The 22,624-nt window shown below is 34.2% G+C and overlaps 1 protein-coding gene across 3 annotated transcripts in view; it reads right to left on the bottom strand.

Annotated features, from left to right (window-relative positions):
• LOC111516264 (prostatic acid phosphatase) overlaps positions 1–22,624 on the bottom strand; it is a 99,803-nt gene that overhangs the window by 49,133 nt on the left and 28,046 nt on the right. For all 3 annotated transcript variants that reach the window (XM_074183476.1, XM_074183473.1, XM_074183472.1), the window contains exon 2: positions 14,726–14,854. In XM_074183476.1, the coding sequence (XP_074039577.1) occupies positions 14,726–14,854 (129 nt within the window). The remainder of the gene's footprint in view (positions 1–14,725; positions 14,855–22,624) is intronic.

Below are 22,624 nucleotides of genomic sequence, written 5' to 3'. Positions count from 1 at the left end.
CCGAATACTTGAGAGTTCGTGAAAAATCTTTGAGGGGCCGGTTGATCGGCCTTATGGGTATAGGTTGACTTGGAAATGCGGGGCGTTGTACATTGCCATTTGGCTGATGAAAATTTGGTGAAGAAAAAGTAGGTCTCGGTGTATTGAAACTAGTGTGGGGTTGTTGATAAGTAAGATTTGGAGGTCGACTTTGTTGATTGTGATTAGGGCGAGAGTTGTTTACTTGAGGTTTTGGGAAGAAGTTTCTTTGTAGATTCAAAATATTTATTTCGTCATTGAGAATTGTCAAAGCATGTGGTAATGACTGAGGATTACGGGCCCTTACTCTCGTACCATATGGTTCTTTTAAACCTACCAGAAAAACGCGTAAAGTTTGACCAGTAAAAAGTTTTCTTTCACATTTTTTCTCAACTTCGGTGGTGGTATGTAAGTCGATATAGTTACAAATAGTGTTTAAAACATGAATACAATTTGAATAAAACTGCTGCGGGGTTTCATTGCCTTGTCTCATATGCATTAAAGTTTGATTGAGAGAATTTAGGTCTCTCTGATCTCCAAAATTTGATAATAATGTTTCTCGAATTTCCAACCAAGTTTTAGCATTATAAATATTTACTGCTTCTAGAGCCGCACCCGTGAGTTTTGAAAATATAGTGTTCACAATCAATAAATTTTGAGGTGCATTAGCATTGGTATTATCAAAATATATTGCTGATAGTTCTTCAACTGTTTTTATAAATCTTACCAGACCAGTTGGATTCCCGTCATATTCAGGGATGGTCCTCAAAAGATCAGAACTAATCGTGGGAACAATCACAGCGTCAGGCATACTGAGAGCTGCAAGTCTATTTACTAATAAATCTATAGTAGAATCTATTTTGAAAAAATTCAAAATAAAATTTCAAAAATCTCAAAAAAATTTTTTTTGTTTACAATGCAAACTACTATAAATGTTAAATATTTGTATCGATATTAGGTATAATATCAAATTCAATTTATATATTTGACAATATTGGTATCGTATTGGAATTATTGATTTATTTTTTTATTAAATATTGGATAAGGAGGATGTTTATAGGAACTCTGAAGTTTCAGAGGAGTCTGACATACATAAATGAAGTGTACTTACAATAAAATCAAAAAACGCTTAGCCATCTGCATCTCAGCTATGGACTGCTACTGCTTTGAAGGCTTTTCGATTCCAACTTATTGTCTATGAACGTCGTTTCCACGATGGATGCGTACGTTCGCGATTTTGAACAAACAGTAAAAACTGAAGCGAACAATTTCACGATGAACTTTTTCACTTTCAAAATCCTACCGACTGCGCCACTTATGTTTTCCAAAAACCGAAAAGTCTTTTAAAAAATGATTTTTTATTCAATACATAAAAATTATTAAAAACGATGTTAAACAGTACATGTATAAAATCAGACTGAATGCGAAAGGTCGTTTCCCGAGGCGATGCTCTCTGGCCGGCTATGCTGATAAGAAGCTTTCCTAGGAATTGTAGCTGAGTGTCAGCAGAATCCGGGGTCAGTGACAACGTAATTTGCGCAAATTTAAAGATACTTATTCAATTCAAGTAAGGCTGCCTGATTGCAAAAATAGAAGAAATTGCCCATAAATTAATACCAACCTGGAAGTGAAAGCAATTGTTCTTCCTGGGTTTTCAACTCATTGTAAATATATCAAATATTTTGTTCAACATATTCAACTCAACAAACAATTGATTTGATTGTGAAAAAATGTTTACCATGTTGAGAAAATCCAATTAATGTTTTCAATTGAAAAATATTATTATGATATAATCACATTATATTATAACAGAGGAAGTTTCCCATATTTATTTGAATGATGATGGAGAAGTAAAAAACCAAGCCTTTTGTTTCCCGATGTGAAAATTATCTTTTTCAAATCAAATCTTTTTCAAATCATTACTTTACTGAAATGAATAACATAAATAAATGTACCTAGCATCAATTATAGTATATTCGAAGACAATTGGAATGGCATTAAAACTAAATAGTTACCGAACGTCGGCAGTTTCTTTGTATGTCATGGGCGGCATGGTATAATACGAGTTCTAATCTTCATTTTTATGTGAGAGGTTTTATATGGTATTACATATAGTAATAGTACATTTATTAGACCGGTACTTTAGTCTTTTATTTAGTTGTTCAGATTGACTTCGTATAGACTATACCACTGTTGCTAGCTGTGAAAACAATGATACCTAATATAAAATAAAAAAATCCACGTCAATTTTCAATATTTAAATAATTTTCTACTTTAAAAAATCATAATAAGCAAAATACAATCATTGTATAAACTTTTATTTTATGATCTCAAATAAATATTCACTAAAATGGGTCCAAGGAGCAACTATTTTTTTTAACCCATTATTTGAACTTTTTATGTTACCATTTGTAAAAGATTCGGAAAAAACTTTGCTAGTTAACAATTGTATAAATTTTTGGAAAATCAAGGTAGTTTATTTCTTCGAACGAGACTTCACTTCTTGAAGTGTTCAGATAGATAGCAGCTTTATCTTGAAATTTATATTGAATACTGTGAAAATATTTTATGTGGTGTGACGTAATGGCGGTGCGGGGCCCTATTTTCGGAATTTAATGAAAATTGTAAATAATGGAGGTGGAGTTTCGGCGTGTCTATACTCACACGCCTGAAGAAGCTATTGCGGGTTTAGTGAAACATGTGTTGCATTTTTGTTTAGTGAAAATCTCACAATAAAGTGTTTCATCATTTATTTTCAGTGAGGTTTTACATATCGTACAAAACAAAATTTTTGTATTCAACTTTGGTAGTATCTAGCAATAGTATATCAATTCATTTTATTTGTTCCTTTCAGATTGCGCCACGACATATATCAGACTACGAAGGTAGCGGAGGTTCTATTATTATTTGAGAAATGAAAAGGAAAATACTTTCGAGGAAAGTCATTGAATGAACTTAAATTTGACAGAGATATATACTACAGTTCTGATGATGATGAAGATGATAGTAACAATGTTGAAACATTCGACCCTAAGGAACTAAATGTATATTTATTGGAAAGTAGGGAATTTTCAAAAGCGTGTGAAGGAAAAGGAAACATTCAGAGAACAACACTAGGATACAGAAAATGATATTTATAGAAAGTGTGTTACAGAAAAAACTCCCAAAATGAGATTAACAAAAAAAGAAGTATACAGTTTTAGAAAACAGAAATAAAATTACGATTCTGGTGGACGTATTCATTGGACTAAAGGAGAAAAACACATTGTCTTGCAATACTTTGAAAAATTTATTCGTTCGAAGATAATCCCCGAAAACATGAGTGTCAACAATTTATTTAGCAGCATATTGGTAAACTTCAAAATAAGGACTGGGTCAGGGTAAAAACATTGCTTTATAATACATTAAGGAAGAAATGAAGCTTCTCAAGAGTAGGTAACAGAAACCACATGGAATAAACTTGAAATTTTTTTATGTATGTGCTCATATGTGTTTCATTTCTTTATTTTCCAATGATTTTTTTTCATTCCAAACGTTTCAGATATAATACAAGAGAAAAAATGTCTTTTAGTACCATCATGACATTTTCATATCAAAATACGCCCCCGTCTTTGATTAACCCGATAAAAAACTCATATGAAAAGTTTTGAAAAATATATAAATTTCAGCCATTATGGCTTATTTGCAATAGTTTGAAAATTAGAATGATCCTAATCAAAATGAATCTTGATAAAAAAATGTGATAAAATGTGTTTTTCTCAAGAAAGGTCAACAACAAAAAGTATCAAATATTCGAGAGGTAATGAATAATTTTTTCCCACTAGTGAAATAATTCACTTTTCATCATTTATTCATTGATATTAATGTTTGTTTCGAAACGTGTAAGACCGGTTAATTATTCTATGATCTCCATCGTTGCGTGCAATATTTATGTGCTCCTTTTGGTCTTCAGATATCTAGCTTCCTGAAATCGGTATTATATATCAAGTGTATATACATTTCAGTAACACGCTAACTAGCGGCAATAACGATGAACTAAACGTGTATATTTTTAGAAAAAATACAGCATTTTGAAGCCCAAGCCTTTTTCCTAAAAACATGTTTTTTGAGACATCTATGTGATTTATAATGAATCTTTCACTGTGGAGTGGGAGTATGACATGTTATTTACAAACTGAGTTAACTATACATTTGTGAGATGTCGCTAGACATATATAATTACAATTCAAATGAGAAAAATTTCGGAAGCCCGAATTCGGGTATATATGTGTATATAATCGACCGCTTCAAAAACACTTCACTAACTTTCTTCGAAAGCTTCTGATAATTCCTCTTCTATATTATCTGTTTCACTATCACTGTCGTCATTTAAATCAATAATGAATTTATTTCCACCATTAATATGGAAGTGTCCAATCTCCATATTATAGTCTCTTCAAGTAAAATTACTCTTTTAAATTTTTTTCTGCCAGTCTTCTTCGGTAATACTAGATACTTCTTCAATTAGCTCTATTACCTTCTTATAAAATTTTGGAAAATTATTTTTACGCCTGATGCTTTATTTCAATTTTCCCCAAATCAACTCGATGGGAATGAAAATACAAAAATAGGGGGGAAGTCTCAGTATGGCGTGTCCATACTTTTCAGCAATACTCTCAAGGGCATATATTTTTTTCAAATGTTTTTGTCTGTAAAACTTCAAGTAGTTGGTTATTACCCATTAAAGTTATTACCCATTAAAGAGCTCTTTATTTCATGTTTCCTCGAATTTTTATTCGGTACTTTGATGAGCTGTCGCGAATGATAGGAAGCGTTGTCAAGAACTATTACACTATTCGCATCCAAATTTGGAATCAATGTGTTTTTAAACCATTTCTCGAAAATATTAGCTTCCATGTTCTTATGATATATATATATATATATATATATATATATATATATATATATATATATATATATATATATATATCATAAGAACATGGAATATATACATATATATACATATATACAAATATATGCTAGATATACTAACCTAGATTAAGATTTAGATTGAAATAACCAGCCATTGAAGATGCATAAGCCTCTTCAATGGCTGGTTATATAATACTATATATATAATACTATTAACTCATTACCAAAACTTTCAATAAACGTCTTGAACTTGATATTCATATCAGATAAAATGGCAGCATTCAATAGCATTCTCCATAAACTATTGAATATTCCACTTTAAAGAAGCCATTCAATTGTTAGACAGAAATAATTTTCATATCTATTAATATAGGGTGTTAAAAAAATCAGACTGAAATAAAGATGAGACAACTATTAAAAGTCGATTTCACTTAATGTTAAAATTTAAGCTACTGTTAAGTAGCTCAAAGTAGTAAAATACTCTTCTTTCAAGTTTTAAGTTGCAGCTACATATATTTCGATTGCATTTCATTTGCCAGGAATATCATAACAAATCTTTTTTTTTAATTATATAATAAGTAAGATAAAATAACATTAGGAAAAATTATTTCTGAACACCTTGTTTTGATAGTTTTCATAGAATAGATTTCTTTTCATCACTTAAACATACATGTGATACTTAGGATATAAGAACATATTTTACTAGTAGGCATAATGTTCAATCTATTAAAGTAGTTCATTTTCTTTATTGAAAGAAATTAGTCAATTTCAAGTCAAAAACATTAAGGCTTCGGTCTACGACATAAAACTCAAAATCTGCTTGAAATCTAGAGTGAAATCCATGAAAAATAAGCAAGTTGACAAATATCCGATATAATCAGAAGTGAATGCATATTTCATTATTTCAAAAATAATTGCGACTGCCTGTGCTTATCTATAGTAGTCTACTGTCAAATTTCCTTTGGCTAGTTTTGAATACATATAAGCTTGCTGTTGGATTTCCTATGAAATCTCCTGTACGATTTTCTTTCATGAATTTCCCCCAGCAAATGTGAGGATTCTGGAGTGGCTTAGATTTCCTTCAAATTATATTCTTCAATACCACCAATCAGTTAAATAACATTATGGTCGTTTACAAAACGAGTAGCGCTCCGTTGTTTTATTATTAGATTTTTCAAACTTTTCACCTACGAAATATTTAGGGAAAAAGTTGATGAGCTTCATGTTACACAAATAATTTCCACTTAACTTTTTATTTTCGTACATACCTCTTTGCATCGAGTGTACTGAACTGTGCGTTGAAGCAAAATCATTTTGAAAAAAGTCATCGGTAGGCATATGTTTCATAAAAAGGATACACAATTATATCTTCATAATTTTATATTTCCTCAAGAACATATCCAGAACTACCATTTCAGAAATTCTGCTTGTTTCGATATGAAAGGTATAGAATAAGTTGCCTCGTATATGACTGAAAGGGATTTTTCATTGTTATTTCCTGAAAAATTAGGAAATAACAATGAAAATTGTGCCTCTCAGATTAACACCGAAAAAATGAGTTTTTCTAAAATAAATACTTTCCCTTCTGATACTGAATTACACAGAAGCCATGATTTCCTTCTCATTTTGAGAGACACATACAACACAGTGAATTCATTCACTTTCATTCACAAAGATTTTGAAAAGTTCTGTCCTTCTTTCCCTTACTCACAAAAGACATTAATAAAAAATCACTAATTTTTGAAATTATAGAAACCTCACAGTAGGTGCTTCTTCAGCAATGAAATTGACATTGTTTTCATTTGGACCAAGGGTCACTGGAGTATTGCCGGAAATGAAAAAGTAGATGCAGCAGCCTTCTCTCTAGAATTGATAACTGATATCGGAGCTTCCCGCAAGACATAATCTCAGGCGTTAGATATGAAATACGACTAAATTGGGGAAAACTCTGGAAAGAATTCTCATCTATTTGGTAAAAATCATTATAGGTACATTAATCCACCCTACCCTCCCTAAAAGTATTTCCCGCATAGACAAATTAAATTTTTCAAGATTCTTCACCACTACCATGCACACGAATGAAAATGAACCATGGTAAGTTTCCCGCATATTTGGCAAAAATAGGCATTGATGTAAACCCATTATGCTCTTGTGACAATTTTTCTCTAGCGGGCATAAATCATATCCTATTCACATGTCCCAACTTCGAACTGTACCGGCCCGATTTCTCAGGTAAGTTGCTTTCCTCGAATATTTCATTGTCAACCAATATGACAATCTTTTTAGGTGCACTCAATGAAAAATATACAATATAATTCTAATATTCATAATTAAATATAAAATATAGTTACTCGATTCATTTCGAAATTTCTATGGCAAAATAAAATCCGGTTTGATGCAAGGGGAAGGGGGTAGTAAAACAACCCTAAATTTCTAAATGGAAAGTAGAGGCTTCTTTGTAGTTCATTCTAAAAATTCACTGTTTTCGATTTTAATAAAAAAAAAATTATCAAAAAACTCCATAACGGAATTCTTCACAACAGTTTTAAATTCATCTCTATCACCTGATCTTACGCCATGAGAAAATAGTTGTATTATAGAACAAAGTCTTCCCCCTCGTCTTCCTCAAACTCATACATTTTCAAAACGAAAGGATTTCATATGGTTTTCATCACAGGACGGTGTAACGGTGTTAATAGTCCAATTCACAATTGCCATTACACTATATTTTAGTTTGCCCCAATCTAAAATCATGTTCATAGTGTCATTCCATTTGTAATTCAACACAGACTAATTTACAATTCATGCCAAGTTCCGCTAATGAATAGTTTAAAAGTTATAAACAATTTAGTTAAAAGTTATTTCATAAAAACGCAATTATTAAGGAACTATTTCTTTCACTGCTGTTTTGTATTCCAGAAAAAATGTAGTTTTTCTAATTTTTTATTTGTTTATTCAATAAATAATTTTTTGAAAGCAAATAAATTCTTACACTCTATTTTTCATTAGTGCCAAAATCCATCTGTTTCTTACAAATTGTTCATTAAATGAACTAATAAAAAATCAAAAAATGATATATTTTTTCGGGATACAGAAGACCAAAAAAATTGCTAGTTAGTTATAAAATGGTAGTTATTATCAGGTTGTCTGTTGTCAGATTTCAAAAAATCAATTATCTCACGCACAATGAACTGATACAACCATATTCAAAAAATAAGAATGAACAATGTTGATGTAGGTATCTCATCAATAACAAATCAAACCAATTGGAATATCTGCATGAAAAATTTCGATCAGCACTTTATTTATGTTAAAAAATTACAACATATTTTACTGTTTATAATTAAATGAAAATCTTTTTTCCAAAATTTTCGGCTCCCAAAAAAAGATAAAAACTTTCAGGTTCCAGTTTTAGAATTTATTAGGATTTTCATGTAAACCGTCATGTAAGAAAAAATTGTTAATTAATTGAAATATGAATAAGAGGAAAATTGCAATAACTTTTTTTCAGCCACAAAGAGAACACAGAGGCAGATTTAATGCATCAACGGCAAATGAAGTGTCTGTTGTATTGGTAAACCGTCATGTAGGGAAAAATTGTTAATTAATTGAAATATGAATAAGAGGAAAATTGCAATAACTTTTTTTCAGCCACAAAGAGAACACAGAGGCAGATTTAATGCACCAACGGCAAATGAAGTGGCTGTTGCATTGGTAGATCAGCATTTTGACCGAAGAGACATCATCCTCGAAAACCGAAGTAACTCATATTGTGGTAACAATATACCACAATGCGATCCCACAACTAAGTTGCCCTTGAAAAAAATAGTCTCTGCTGTAAGTTTTTATTCATACAGAATAATGATCAGAGAAGGAGAAGATAATTTTTTCTCTCTTTTTAGTCAATTTTTGGTAGATGAATATGCAAAAATGGAAACTGAAAGAATAAACTACATAAAAAACAATCAAACCAAATTGCGCGCAGATAATTATATTCATTTAAAAGATGCAATTGGACGGCAAGATATTGAAGCAAATCAGCTGGGACGAATGGTAGTAGGTACTTCCATCATCTTTTACTGCTGGACCAAGATACATGCACGAAAAAACGCAAGACATTACGGTCGTTCCTACCTTTTTATTACTTTTACATGTAACCCACGCTGGATAAATGAGCACTTACTTTCAGGACAAAAATCTCATGATCAATACGATATTATTTCGCGTGTCTTTCGATTGAAGGTAAAAAATGTCATGGATTTGTTGATAAAAGGGAAAATATTCGGTGAACTGAGATGCTATATGTATTCGACGGAATGGCAAAAGCGAGGTCTTCCGCATATTCATATACTTTTATAGCTTCAACATCGCATCACTCCGGATCAAATTGAGAATATTATTTGTGCTGAAATACCTAACCCCGATCGTGATCCTGAGCTTTACGAAATTGTTAAAAGTAATATGATACATGGCCCCTGTGGAAGTTTAAACCGAAATTCTCCATGCATGAAAGATAATTTGTGCAGCAAACGTTATCCTAAGACTCTTATTAAGGAAACTCAAACCGGTGATGATAGTTATCCGCAGTATAGGAGACGTTCTCTGGATGACGGTAGATTCTCTGTCAATATCAAGGGTGTTACAATAGATAATCGTTGGGTGGTTCCTTATAATCCAGTGCTATTAAGAACATGTAACACTCACGTGAACGTATTGCCATTCTGTGGAGTCAATCAAATACGTTTGCAAATATGTTAATAAAGGGTAAGATCAGGCTACGTTTACTTCAGAGAACGGGAAGGATGGGAAGGATGAAGTTAAAACCTACGCAAGTGGTCGATATATTAGTTCAGCTGAAGCAGTTTGGCGAATCCTTGAATTCCCAATACATGAGCGTTTTCCTCCTGTAGTGCACCTTGCTGTCCATTTAGAAAATGGACAGAGAATTTATTTTAATGAGCAGAAATTTTGCGACCAATTGAGTAGTCCTCCTACAACTACACTTCTCTCCTTTTTCGATCTGTGTAACGTGGATGACCTTGCAAAAACATTGCTATACTCGGAAGTCCCTGCGTATTACGTTTGAAATAAGCGATCGTTTCAGAGAAGGAAGAGAGGAGTGAATGTTGAAGGATGGTCAGGGGTCAAAAAAGAACACGTTCTAGGTAGGGTTTATACTGTTCATCCAAACAAAACAGAATACTACCACCTTCGAATGCTTCTACATGAGATCAGAGGCCCAATTTCATTTGAAGCGTTGAAAACTGTAGATGGTCACTTACATCCCACTTTCCAATCCGCGTGCAAGGCTCTAGGTCTACTCGAAGATGATGGCATTTGGATTCAGCTCTTGAAGGGGCAGCACTTTGTCAAACACCGCATATGATTCGAGAGCTTTTTGTTATCATTTTATTGTTCTGCCAGGTTTCCGACCCCCTAGGTCTTTGGCAAAAATACAAAGAATACCTTTTTGAAGACTTTAAAAAACAACTGGAAAGGCAAGGTGAGATGGATGTAGAGCACTCATCGGACCTGATATTTAACAAATGCCTGTCGGTATTAGAGGATGCCGTATTATCATTAGGCGCCCGTCCTCTTAAGAGTATGGATTACCTCAGCCAATAACATCAATACGTTTTGAAAATAGAGAGAACGTGAAGGAGACCAGTTACGATACAGTGGCCTTAGAAGACGCAGTGAGAAAAAGTGAAGCATCCTTCACAATCCTTACAATAAAATTATCACAAGTGTAGATGCAAATGACGGTCGAATATTCTTCTTAGACGCTCCATGTGGAACTGGTAAAACCTTCCTTAACAATTTACTTTTGGCGAAAGTAAGAAGTACTCACGGCATTGCCCTGGCTGTGGCGTCGTACGGTATAGCTGCTACATTACTCGAAGGTGGTCGAACTGCTCATACTACTTTTAAGTTACCACTCAATTTAATCACTGCTGAGACTCCCATTTGCAACATCTCTAAACAAAGTAATTTTGCTGAAGTTTTAAAGAGTACAAAGATAACCGTGTGGGACAAAATAACGATGGCTCATAAAAATGGTATTGAAGCCTTAAACAGATCACAAAGGGATATAACGGGTAATACAAAATTAATGGGTGACGTAACAGTTTTGCTGGCCGGAGACTTCCAGCAGACTCTACCAGTGGTGCCAAAAGGAACCAGAGCTGACGAACTAAAGTCGTTCATTAAGAAATCTAATTTGTGGCCCCAGGTTGATATTCTTAAGCTCTCTAAAAATATGAGAGCACATTTAGGCGGGGATGAGTCTGCTGGTAGATTTTCAGATCTTCTTCTTGAAATCGGTAATGGTTATTTTCCATTTTTTGATGGAATGATAACTATCCCGGAAGAATTGGGCACAGTTGTTACTACGGTTCAAGAATTGCTGTCTAAAGTTTATCCAGACATTATTCATATACATGACAAGCCTATTGAATGGTTATGGGAGCGTGCCATACTTACTCCAAAGAACGATCAAGCAGCAGCTATCAACGATATCCTGCTCATGCCTTTAAGGGCGAAGAAAAGGTCTATACTTCGATTGATACTGTGGTTAATACAGGTGACGCTACTAATTACCCTGTAGAATTTTTAAATTTATTGAAACCGCCAGGTTTGTCTTGTCACAAGCTTATTCTGCGTATGGGCACTCCAAATATGTTGTTGCGAAATTTAAAACCATCAAAACTTTGTAACGGTACGAGACAGCAAGTGAAAGCGTTACATCGCAATATAGTGGAAGCCACTATATTAACTAGGTGTGCGAAAGGAGAAACTGTATTTATACCACGAATCCCATTAATACCTAATGATATCCCGTTCGATTTTCCCCTAAAAGTCTGCTTTGCCATGACAATAAACAAGTCTCAGGAGCAAACTTTCAAATTTGCGGGTATTGACTTGAGAGAACATTGCTTCTCTCATGGACAGTTTTATGTTGCTTGCTCACGAGTAAGTTCACCCAATAGCTTGATAGTTTTAGCGCCTAATGACAGTTTAGTTAAGAATGTTGTGTACAAAGAAGTTTTGTAGGCCCTAATTTTTTACATACGCTAAACAAAAGTAGAGCCGCAAAAACTATACCTAATTAATAATAATAATTCTTAACGCGAGCGAAACTGCGGGCAAAAGCTAGTGTTGAATGAAATACTACGAATAAAATTCATGTTTTTTTCTTCTTTTTTTTACTTTATCTATTACATTCCACACCGTATCTTCAAATAGTAGATATCTTAAAATTTGAGTTGACCTCTTTTAAATTTTGTTGAATATTGGTATTCCATAGTGACAGATTATATATAAGAATTTATTCCTGCATATGCTCTTGGCGATACAACAGCTGCAATAGATTTTCAATTATTGGCCAAACTGCCCGACACCGGGCAGTTTGGCCAGTTTCGTCAGTACAAGGTAGTTTCTATCATCGACATAAAGTAGATGATTTCCGATAATTGAAAATCGAATTTCTTCAGAGTATCATTCCTCGAACTAGATTGAAACGGAGTTGAGACTGGCATGAACGAATTGTTTCTTAAGATGATTTGATTTATAGCCAGTCTTCAAGTATGCCCACTAACTATATGTGAAAAGTTTTCTTTCCTTATACGAGGAATTGGGCAAATTTCGGATATACGGTTGGTTTCCTCGTTCACAGGCAGATGGGGCGATGACAAACCTGTTGTTTGTTGTCCACTTCAGCCTAGTTCGAGGAATGATACCCTGAAGGAATTCGATTTTCAATTATCAGAAATCATCAACTTCATGTTGATGATAGACATTACCGGTCTGCAAGTGTGTTCCAATAATTTAAAATCTGTTGCGGCAGTTGTATCGCCAACAGTATATTATTATGCAGGAATAGCTTTAGTGAAGAATCCTGCACTGACACATGTCGGATACAATCCAACGCCCTTCGTGGTGTTAGCCAGGGGAGTAGTTGTTTTCTGATAGGTGGATAGGATAGGTTATAACCAGTCTTCAAGTATGCCCACTGACTATATGTTAAAAGAATAATATAGCACATTTTTGGTAGTATTTCGTTTAAATTTGTAATCACAAAAAGATTTACCAAATAAGTGTGATTTTTCAAAAACATGCAAGATCTGACCTCATTCAAAAAACATTCGGTTTTTTTCAATACAGGTTAATATTTAAATTGCGATTTGAAAGTCTACCAACTAGTGTCTGAATTTCCGTCGAAATGCTTATCACAATGTATAGACTATGATTTTAAGTAACTTGCATTATTTATAAGATAACAAGAATACACGTCAAGTAGTGACTAATGAACCTACTGAAAATGTTGACGATACTCATTTATGAGGTTCCTGATGATTATTAAAACAACAATTGAAATATATTGTACCAAGAATGATATGATATGATAAAAACATATTTGAAGTGTTACATAAAATGCATTTCTGAAATAATTTTTCGATGTTATCAGGATACCTACTGCTCATTTAATACACATATGACATTGAAATATATCACTTTTGTCCTTTTTTTTGTACCAACAGCAATGTAGGGATTTTTCAAACAAATTTCAAAAACATTTTTACATCGGTAATGAACCGATTATATTGAAATATTTCAAAAGCTCAAATTGAAAAAGGGAATATTTTTAGGAGAGATTCATTTTTGAAAAAAAGCGTTTTTGCCTCTCATCATCCATCTTTATAAAAAAATGTTTAAGATTAAAAAAAGAAAGTAATAAACATTCAAGTCACACTTTATTGTGAGATTTTAACTGACTGGTTCAGAAAACCACAGCAGGTGTTCCGCTATAGAATAGCGAACAAGTAATAAACATCTGTAAAAACTCTTTTCCAGAATGTGTAGATCAAGCACAGAAGTTTTTTTCAGATATAAACAGAAAAAAAAAGCCAATCCGAATCAACTACTTTCAATGATATGAACATTGTATTACACAAAAATTACTTCTTATTCCGTGAGTACTTGAAACATTCGTGATGAAATTGACACAGATATCATTCTTATATATATATATATATATATATATATATATATATATATATATATATATATATATATATATTTGGTCCTCGGACGCATAGTCCATATTAGCCTGAAACTAAATATTTTTTTTCTCCGTTTCTATATTTTTTTTCTGAACAAAAGATAGGGTTTTAGGGTATTACTTTTCACACCCAGGGGTCGGTCAGGGTGACTTGTCACAGAATCGGCAGACCGCGGAAATAAAGGATATTAAGGATGGGGACACGTGCACATAGGAATCAGTTCTTACCTACTTGAATCATAAGACCTTCTACCTTCCTGATGACTAACAATTTTAGTTGAGTTTCGTTATAAATTGATTATAAATTTAAAAACTTTGAAATGAAATTTCAGAAGTTCATTTAATAACATGTAACAGTAATTTTTCAGAATCTTCGAAGTATTCCAAGAGGTTGAGTTTCAAACCTTTGGCTCTGCCAAAAAAAGTTAGCAAATGTGGATTTGGTCTTCACATTCGAAAAAATTATGTTTTGCCCTTTTATTACTTCGGAAAAGGTGCCCGTTTTACCAATATCTAGTTTTGGTTAGGAACCAATTTTTATACTCTTGATCTATCCGACACTGAAGTTTTGTCTTTTTATTGTTTTTGATAATTTTTCTTGATTCATGGTTTGTTTCTGAAGAGGAAAAAATAAATATTTAAAGCGTGAAAACTAGTTTCTTTTAAGTTTGCCATATTTTTTTTGGAAAATGTTAGAGAAATTTCGAACGCTTTTTGTAAACTTATTGTACTTACCACATGAACCATTTCTAATGTTTTGGGATCATCTCCACTTATCTGTAACGCCTTGAAACCAATTACAAGGAACACTAACACGGCTGCTACTCCCATGGCTATGCCAGCTGAAGTCGACCACTTTCCCATCTGCATAAAAATTTATAGTTAGTTTTCAGATAACATTTTAAGTTATCGTTTTCCTCCTCCTGAAACACTCGTGGTGAATAATTTCGAGCATAGTTCAAGTTATTTGATAGAAATGAGTTATATTAGATTCATTCATTTTGAATGACTTCATTCTTTTTACAGGTTCCTAGTTAATGAACACATGAACATATTTTTAGAATAAATGTTTAATGCAAACCGTCACCTCATTATGCATACAAGTTATTTAATAGTTAATTTTTTCACTCCGAATCTCTGGAATACACTGCATAAATAATGAAGTGGCACAGACAAATTTTTGTTACAGATCGTGAGACTTTTGATTTCTACATTTGAATATGAAGTCACTATTGTGAGTAAACTATTCGTTTCTCTTTGTAAACAGTAGATATACAGTCAACGATGTACAGAGTGCCGGTTCGATCCTCTTTCCATTATCACTTGCATGGCATCCTCTGAAAGATTATTCATGAGGCTAACTCAGCTACCAGATCTTATGTTCACTACATATTATCGATAGACTTGGTGGTCGCTTAAAAAAACTTATGTGCAAGAGGTGTCGTCTAAGAACACAAATTAGCCAGTACCTACACCCATGAAGTAACGCATAAACTCATCACGAGCTAAATACAATATTAAAAGTTTCTGAAACAGATCGATTTTCCATTATGATTCACTGCTTTTTGAAATAATAATTCAATATATACGGTGACCTAGAATAGAGTAATCAAGTTTTTCAAATGGAACATTTGGACTTACCCTACTGAGCTGATACGGAAAATCACAAGTTGGTTCCAATAGATGCAGGATGAACATCAAAATTACAAGAGTTAACAAAATAATGAATTAAGAAAAAACGTAGTACAAAAATGAATTCATGCCGCCTCACAAACCGATGCGACTCGCGTGAAGTAAGATTGCAATTGCGTTGGTTTTATTTTACGTGGTGAATCACTTTGGAAGCTAAGGTAGCATTGTTGCTTTGTGTTGTCTTTAGGTAAACAGGTACTTATGGCTGATTCATACATAACACTTTTTCTTTAAGAAATCATCATCGTTGAGATCGTTCGTACACCGCACTCAGAGGCGACCTTTTTTTTAGAACCCGTTTCCGCATCTGAAGTAATTGAGGCTATTCGTTCAGTTAAAAATTCATCAAGTGTCGATATCTATGATTTGAATTCTCGTGTTTTGAAAGAAATTGCTGAGTTTATTGTGGTTCCACTCACATTCGTCATAAATTTGTGTTTCAGTACTGGAATATTTCCGGAATCATTAAAAATTGCTAGGGTAATTGCCATTTTGAAAAAGGAGACTCCTCGATCCAGGGCAATTATCGACCAATATCATTAATTCCGATTATTGGGAAAGTTTTTGAAATCTTGATTAAAAATTGCTTGATAGTTTTCTTTGAAAAATACTCCCTTATACACAAATTCCAGTTCGGGTTCAGAAAAAATCGGAGCACACTTGATGCAGTTTACACTTGTGGTAAAAAATGTAGTCCAGAGTTTTGAAGAAGGTACTTATACTTCAATCACCTTAGTTGATCTCAGCAAGGGCTTTGACTGCGTTTCTCATGATCTACTGATAGAAAAGCTGGAGCACTATGGTATAAGAGGGCTACCACTGAAACTATTGAAATCTCACCTAACGGACAGATATATGCGTCTCAAATGGCACGAGACTTTCCCAAGTGGAAAAAATTAATCATGGCGTTCCGCAAGGGTCGGTTTTAGGGCCCCTTCTTTTTATCATCTATATAAATGATTTTTTCTATCAATTTCTGCCTAATAAAATAGTTATGTATGCTGATGACGCTACCATACTTAACACCGACCGTGTTCTACACAATCTCACAAATATAGAGGATGAGGTATTAGACTCAGCTGAACACTGGTATTCTGATAACCTGCTGACTCTGAATATAGATAAAACGCAGAAATTAAACTTCTTCAGCAATCATACGTCGAGTAAAGGTGATACCGTTAACCTTCTGGGAATAACACTGGATGACAATCTAGCCTGGGGTCCACATATTGACATTCTGTGTAAGAAAATCTCCACCTATATCTTTGTTCTCCGCAAACTAAAAACATTTACAAATCGAGAAACTCTACTCAGTACTTTTCACGCCCTCATTCAATCACATCTGAATTATGGTGTTGTTGTTGTGGGGAAATTCAACGCACGCCAGTAAAGTGTTTATTATACAGAAAAGAGCGCTGAGAGTTATGGCTAATGGTCAATACAGAGATCATTGCCGTCCGCTATTTGTCAGGTATGGTATCATGACAGTGCCTTCATTATATATCTATCATACTCTTCTTCACATTCATAAACATAAAGACATATTCACAACCAGTTCGGATTTCCATACTTACAATACAAGAACAAAAGACATTTTACTTGAGCCTCGATATCGTCTAGATAAATAGGCTAGGAATTCTCCCAATATTATACCTTATAATAAATTGACTGAAAAAACAAGAAATCTTGACAGGATAAAATTTAAATCTGCGATAAAAAAATCTCTTTTACAATATGGTTTTTACTCTGTTAATGAATACTCTATATAGGCAGCTAGGCTAGACATAAGGTCAAACCCTCTCATTCATTTATATATAATGTATATGTGTAAATTTTGTGTGTTGTAATGTTATACAAATAGCTGAATTCATGCCAGAAGTATTCTTGTTTTTCTAATCTGAATGTTAGATTAGTATTTATATTTTTAAATCTTTCATTGTAACCTAGTACTAAGGAACTGACTTGCTATAAATGTATCTTTGTACATAATGTAGTAAAATTAACATCTATCTATCTATCTATCTATAAGAGTGTGGTGTATGAACGCTGTAATCAATTCATATTATCAGCAATGTCCTAAAGTGAAAGTAAGAGGTTGGGTATTTGGTGCAGCCAACACCTATTTCAAAATTATAATTTATATGAAGAAAGGTTAGTTGGGTAACAGGATCGATTTTTTCAAAAAATACAATTGTTTTCTTGCCGACATTTCGAATTCAATTAAATTCTTGTTTAGGGCTAGAAAAGTAGTTTCTTCGTGTTGATAATATTACTATTTTGAAAACCATCAAACATATTAGATACATATTAGATACATATTAAAAAAAATAAACAACAACAACCAAATTTCCGACACAAAACGAAACGAAACAAACGATTGTTTCATGTCGTTTGTGTCTCACCGCTAATGTTTCACTCTCAAACGAAGCAACTTTATTTTATTTCAAACCAATAACATCCGTTATTGGTCTAATGAAAATACAGTGTAAACATGGTTACTATATACAATGTCAGATAACATAAACACGAAATCCGATAACACAATATTTATTCTTATCCCGCCATAAACATTCATTCACAATACGTGTGTATTTCAACAATGCCTAACTCTGACTGTTCTCATTCAACCGATCCAGGGTTATTTGTCATCTGAACATTAGTCATCTCTTACATCCGGCCATCCTGCAAAAGGTCTATCCTCAGACCTTATCCTAACCTGAGAATAAAAAAAATTTAAAAACTGAATCAATTCAAGCAGAGCAACGTTTGTTCAATGGTGACGTTCACCAAAAGTAACGTTTACTTTTTCTACTTACAGAGCAAAGTTTGTTCAATGGTGACGTTCACCAAAGGTAACGTTTACCTTTTCTACTTACAGAGCAACGTTTGTTCAATGGTGACGTTCACCAGAGATAACGGTGACCTTTTCTCCTTATAGAGCAACGTTTGCTCAATGCTGACGTTCACCAAAGGTAACGTTTACCTTTTCTACTTATAGAGCAACGTTTGCTCAATGGTGAAGTTCACCAAAGGTAACGTTTACCTTTTCTACTCTCAGAGCAACGTTTGCTCAACTTTCTTTTGATCGCCTTGTATACTTGTGAATTAATTTCACATCTAGTATTGAAGTTGAGATTGTTTATTGTTTTATAAAGTTACCATTATTATTGTCAGTTTTGTTTTGAATAAAAAAGCAAAAAAGTCAAATAAAATCACATTCTGCCGAAAATAAGAAATTTGCCCAAACATTTTGGTTCTTCGAGTTTTGTTCAGTACCTTTTCGAGTTGAAGTCGCATTCTAAGAAGGAAAATATCAACTGCTGTCAAATTTGTAAAATCCTAACTGAATGATGTCACGAGAGGAAGGTGCCGTTCGAAGAACTAGCAGAGCCACTGCTGGAATCCCACCGTCAAAATATACACCAAATGAATCAGTTGAGTCATCAAAATCTACCAAGTCACGTAGCTCAACTGCAAGTGAATTGAAAATATTGAAATTGAAGAAGTTGCAGGCTGAAAATCAACTACAGAAAGAATTAGAAGATAGGCAATTGAAATTCGAAGAACAAAAATTAGAATTGGAACAACAAAAATTAGAATTGGAACATTTAGAACGTGAAACTGAAAGAAAACTATACTTTGTGGATTAGTCTGGTACTAGTACATCTAGGAAAGCTATCCGTTGGTCCTACTCAATCTCCATGGTTAATTCTATGCTAGGATGTTGGGCGTTCAAGTGGTTTAGGAAACGGTTCAGGGCGTCTCTTCCATGTTTCCAGATGACGAAGGTGTCATCCACGTAACGTTGCCACAAGGCCGGCTTCAATTCAAAAGTGTCTATCGCTTTTCCTTCAAACCGTTCCATGAAATAATTTGCTATCGCTGGGCTAAGTGAGTCCATTCATAGAAGTTTCCCCTCCATTGAAAGTAACTTCCTGTGAGACTTGCAGCCTTGAAGAGCTTGAACTCTGATGAGAGCATCATGATACTTCCAGCAGACAAAGGAAATGCCACGGTGATTCTGAAAACGGAAGAATATAACAACAAAATTGAAAAACTGCTAGACTCGGCAAATTATCGCAAACTTCAACGGGACCCAATGCAATCTAAGTTAACGAACGTGAACAAAATCATTAGATCTTCCTCACTGTCGGAATACCATGGAATACCATGATGAACAAAGTGAACTTATTACCACCCGTGAACACTCATTCTGCAATATCTTTTATAAAATTTGCTAATTCGGTTCTTAACCTTACTGTCACTGCAAAATCGTTAAAAATGTAAACATATATCAACAATAGCCAACTTCTTAGTCAACTCGTTCAAAGTTTGCCACCTTCAGTTCCAGTGGGTAAGAATTATTGTTAAGAAATATAAAGACATACCTACACCATCATTGAAAGAGTTTTCAGAGTGGTTACAAGAAGAATCTTCAGCAGCTTGTTTGTTATGTAAACCTTCTATTTCACATTCTCTATCAACAGTCACGTATATGTACAAGAAGAATAAAACGAACGTTTTCATTGGAACATAAAATTCATCAATGGAAAAGTGTTGCTGATTTTGCTAAAGGAGTGAAACGATCGGTTATAAAGAATGAATTGACATACGAAGGTTACCAAAAAATCGTCGAACATGGTGGTATGATATTCAGAAAAATGAATTCATTTAGAAGCGTGTTGCATGATATGTATACTGAATTGAAAAATAAAATTGCATTATCATACCACGACGATAAACGATTTATCATTCCGAATACTACCCACACTCTTCCTTGGGGTCATAATGATATTGAATTTTATCAAAACGATCCGAATGATAACATTCGTTGAATAACTAATATTATTCAACAATCACATCCTCAGGAGAGTCCGCTGGATCAACTAATTAATTTATTGTCTGCCGAGTTCAATGACTGAAATACCATTTAATGTATTTAAAACCGGAAAATTCAATATTGATGTTCATGTAGGTATTTATAAATGAATAATAATGTGTAGCAAACTGTAATTACTGCAAAGTATATAGCATAATGTGAATGGAAGAAATATCAGTTTGAAAAGAATCATCGTGGGTGCACAATGTCTAAAACAATAGATAAATTTGGTAGAAAAAAAATGGGGTGGTAATGTCATTCGAGGTCCTCCCGGTAATGGATTTAAATTAATAATAGATGGTCATTATGACATGCAAAAAAATATTGAAGAATACAAGCGAACCAATTGACAAGAGTGATTGTGTAACTGTATCATATCTTGAGGAAGAAATTAATGGAACAAAGGAGGTCATACTTCTAGCCCTACAAGCTACAATACAATCCACGATAGGTAATGTTGCTCGCGATGCACGTCAAGCATTCGACGATAAAATTGCGTAGGCTCGAATAACTCTGACTCGTAAATACGATAATCTTAAAAGTGATGTAGAAATAATAATTTCTGACATAACAGCATCTACAATGAAAAAATATGACGCTTTGGACCAGAGAGTTGTAGTTTTGAAGAAAAAACATAAAATTAGTACATCAGATAGACCGTTACTGTGGTATCCAGGAGTCGACGTGAACCCATATGTTAGAATAATAGAACCAGAACCGAAACCAACAGATGACGTAGTAAATGAATCAACATGGTGAATTACTGTACTTGAATCTTCGCCTCTGCGCACACTCAGTCTCAAGCCCCACCTTCGAACCCACCACTCGTGCATGCACACCCTCACCTCATTTCCACCACTCGCGCATGCACGCTCCCACCCCAAGGAGAGCAGTCCTCCTCAACATTCAGTACGACGAGTCAACTCATCGAGAGCAGTCAAGCTAAGAAAACACACTCCAGCAAGCCAGCAAGCAGAATATCGAGTGAGTTATCAATGTAATTTTTTTATATTAACTAACTTTGTATTATTCTACATTTTCAGAATGGAAGGATATACACAGGAGCTCGCAAACGCTGTGGAGACGATCCTGCCGGTGGACAACCTCAATGAAAGGATCATTGAGGAGAAGCCAACAGCTTCGGGTGGTGTGCGGCCAAGAGCGGCTCAGCCCAAGCAAGTTAGCAGCCCTGACTTGTTTGAAGACAGCTCGCGGATCATTAAGAGAGTCAATCGACGACCTGCAGCAAGAGTTGGTCCTATTAAAAAGTACAGAAGTACTTGTAATAAGACTTATCCTTATGCAGGTAGTTGGTTGACCGCTCTGAAGAGCATGAGACCCACCACACCGCCGGCACTAGAAGTGGAATCACCGACGGTGTCTTCCCCGGAGGTTGAGGACATCCTGTTGACCCCGACGGTGATGCCGCTTTCACCACTGCCATCAACACCGGCGGTTCCACAAGTGTTATTGTCACAGCCTTTCGGAGAAGTAAGTGTAAGTGTAACCTCCTACGGAGGTGTAGGGAAGTAGAACTCGCTTCCCGATCTAATGAGGCCGCGTTGGTTAGCATTTCCCGCCAACAGTCTGATTGGCTGAACTAGATCGAAAGCATGCATCTCTGGAGGAAAGGCGAAAAGCAGAGACCTCTCCGATAGAGCGGTATAAAAAGTTAAAGACATTTATGGACAATTTCTTAGGTTAATTAGAAATAATAGAATAGTTTTAGGTTAATTAGGAATATTAAATTATGGTAGCTTTAAGTTTATATTTGTAATTTTTCTGTTGCTATGACGTCACACCACTTACTTGGTGGGTTCCCCCCGATGGAACATTCATTACCTGGAGGATCTTTGAAGTATGCAGACGTATGTTTGTACACAGGCACGCACATGATAAACCCTGTACCGTGCATTCTGTCACTCACACACACACACACACCAACCAAATGTAATTATTATGTCACACACACAAAATCTCATACGAAAAAAAATCCTGAATGATTCATGCACCAGACACTTCAAGATCACATCGCCTTGATTTTACTGAACAAAAAAAGTAAT

The sequence above is a fragment of the Leptinotarsa decemlineata genome, unplaced genomic scaffold, assembly GCF_025532065.1.
Source record: "Leptinotarsa decemlineata unplaced genomic scaffold, Ldec_3_MD MMD2_tig00026340_RagTag_RagTag, whole genome shotgun sequence".
NCBI lineage: Eukaryota > Metazoa > Arthropoda > Insecta > Coleoptera > Chrysomelidae > Leptinotarsa > Leptinotarsa decemlineata.
The sequence above is the reverse complement of the archived record's forward strand: the minus strand, read 5'-3'. Positions and strand labels throughout refer to the sequence as shown.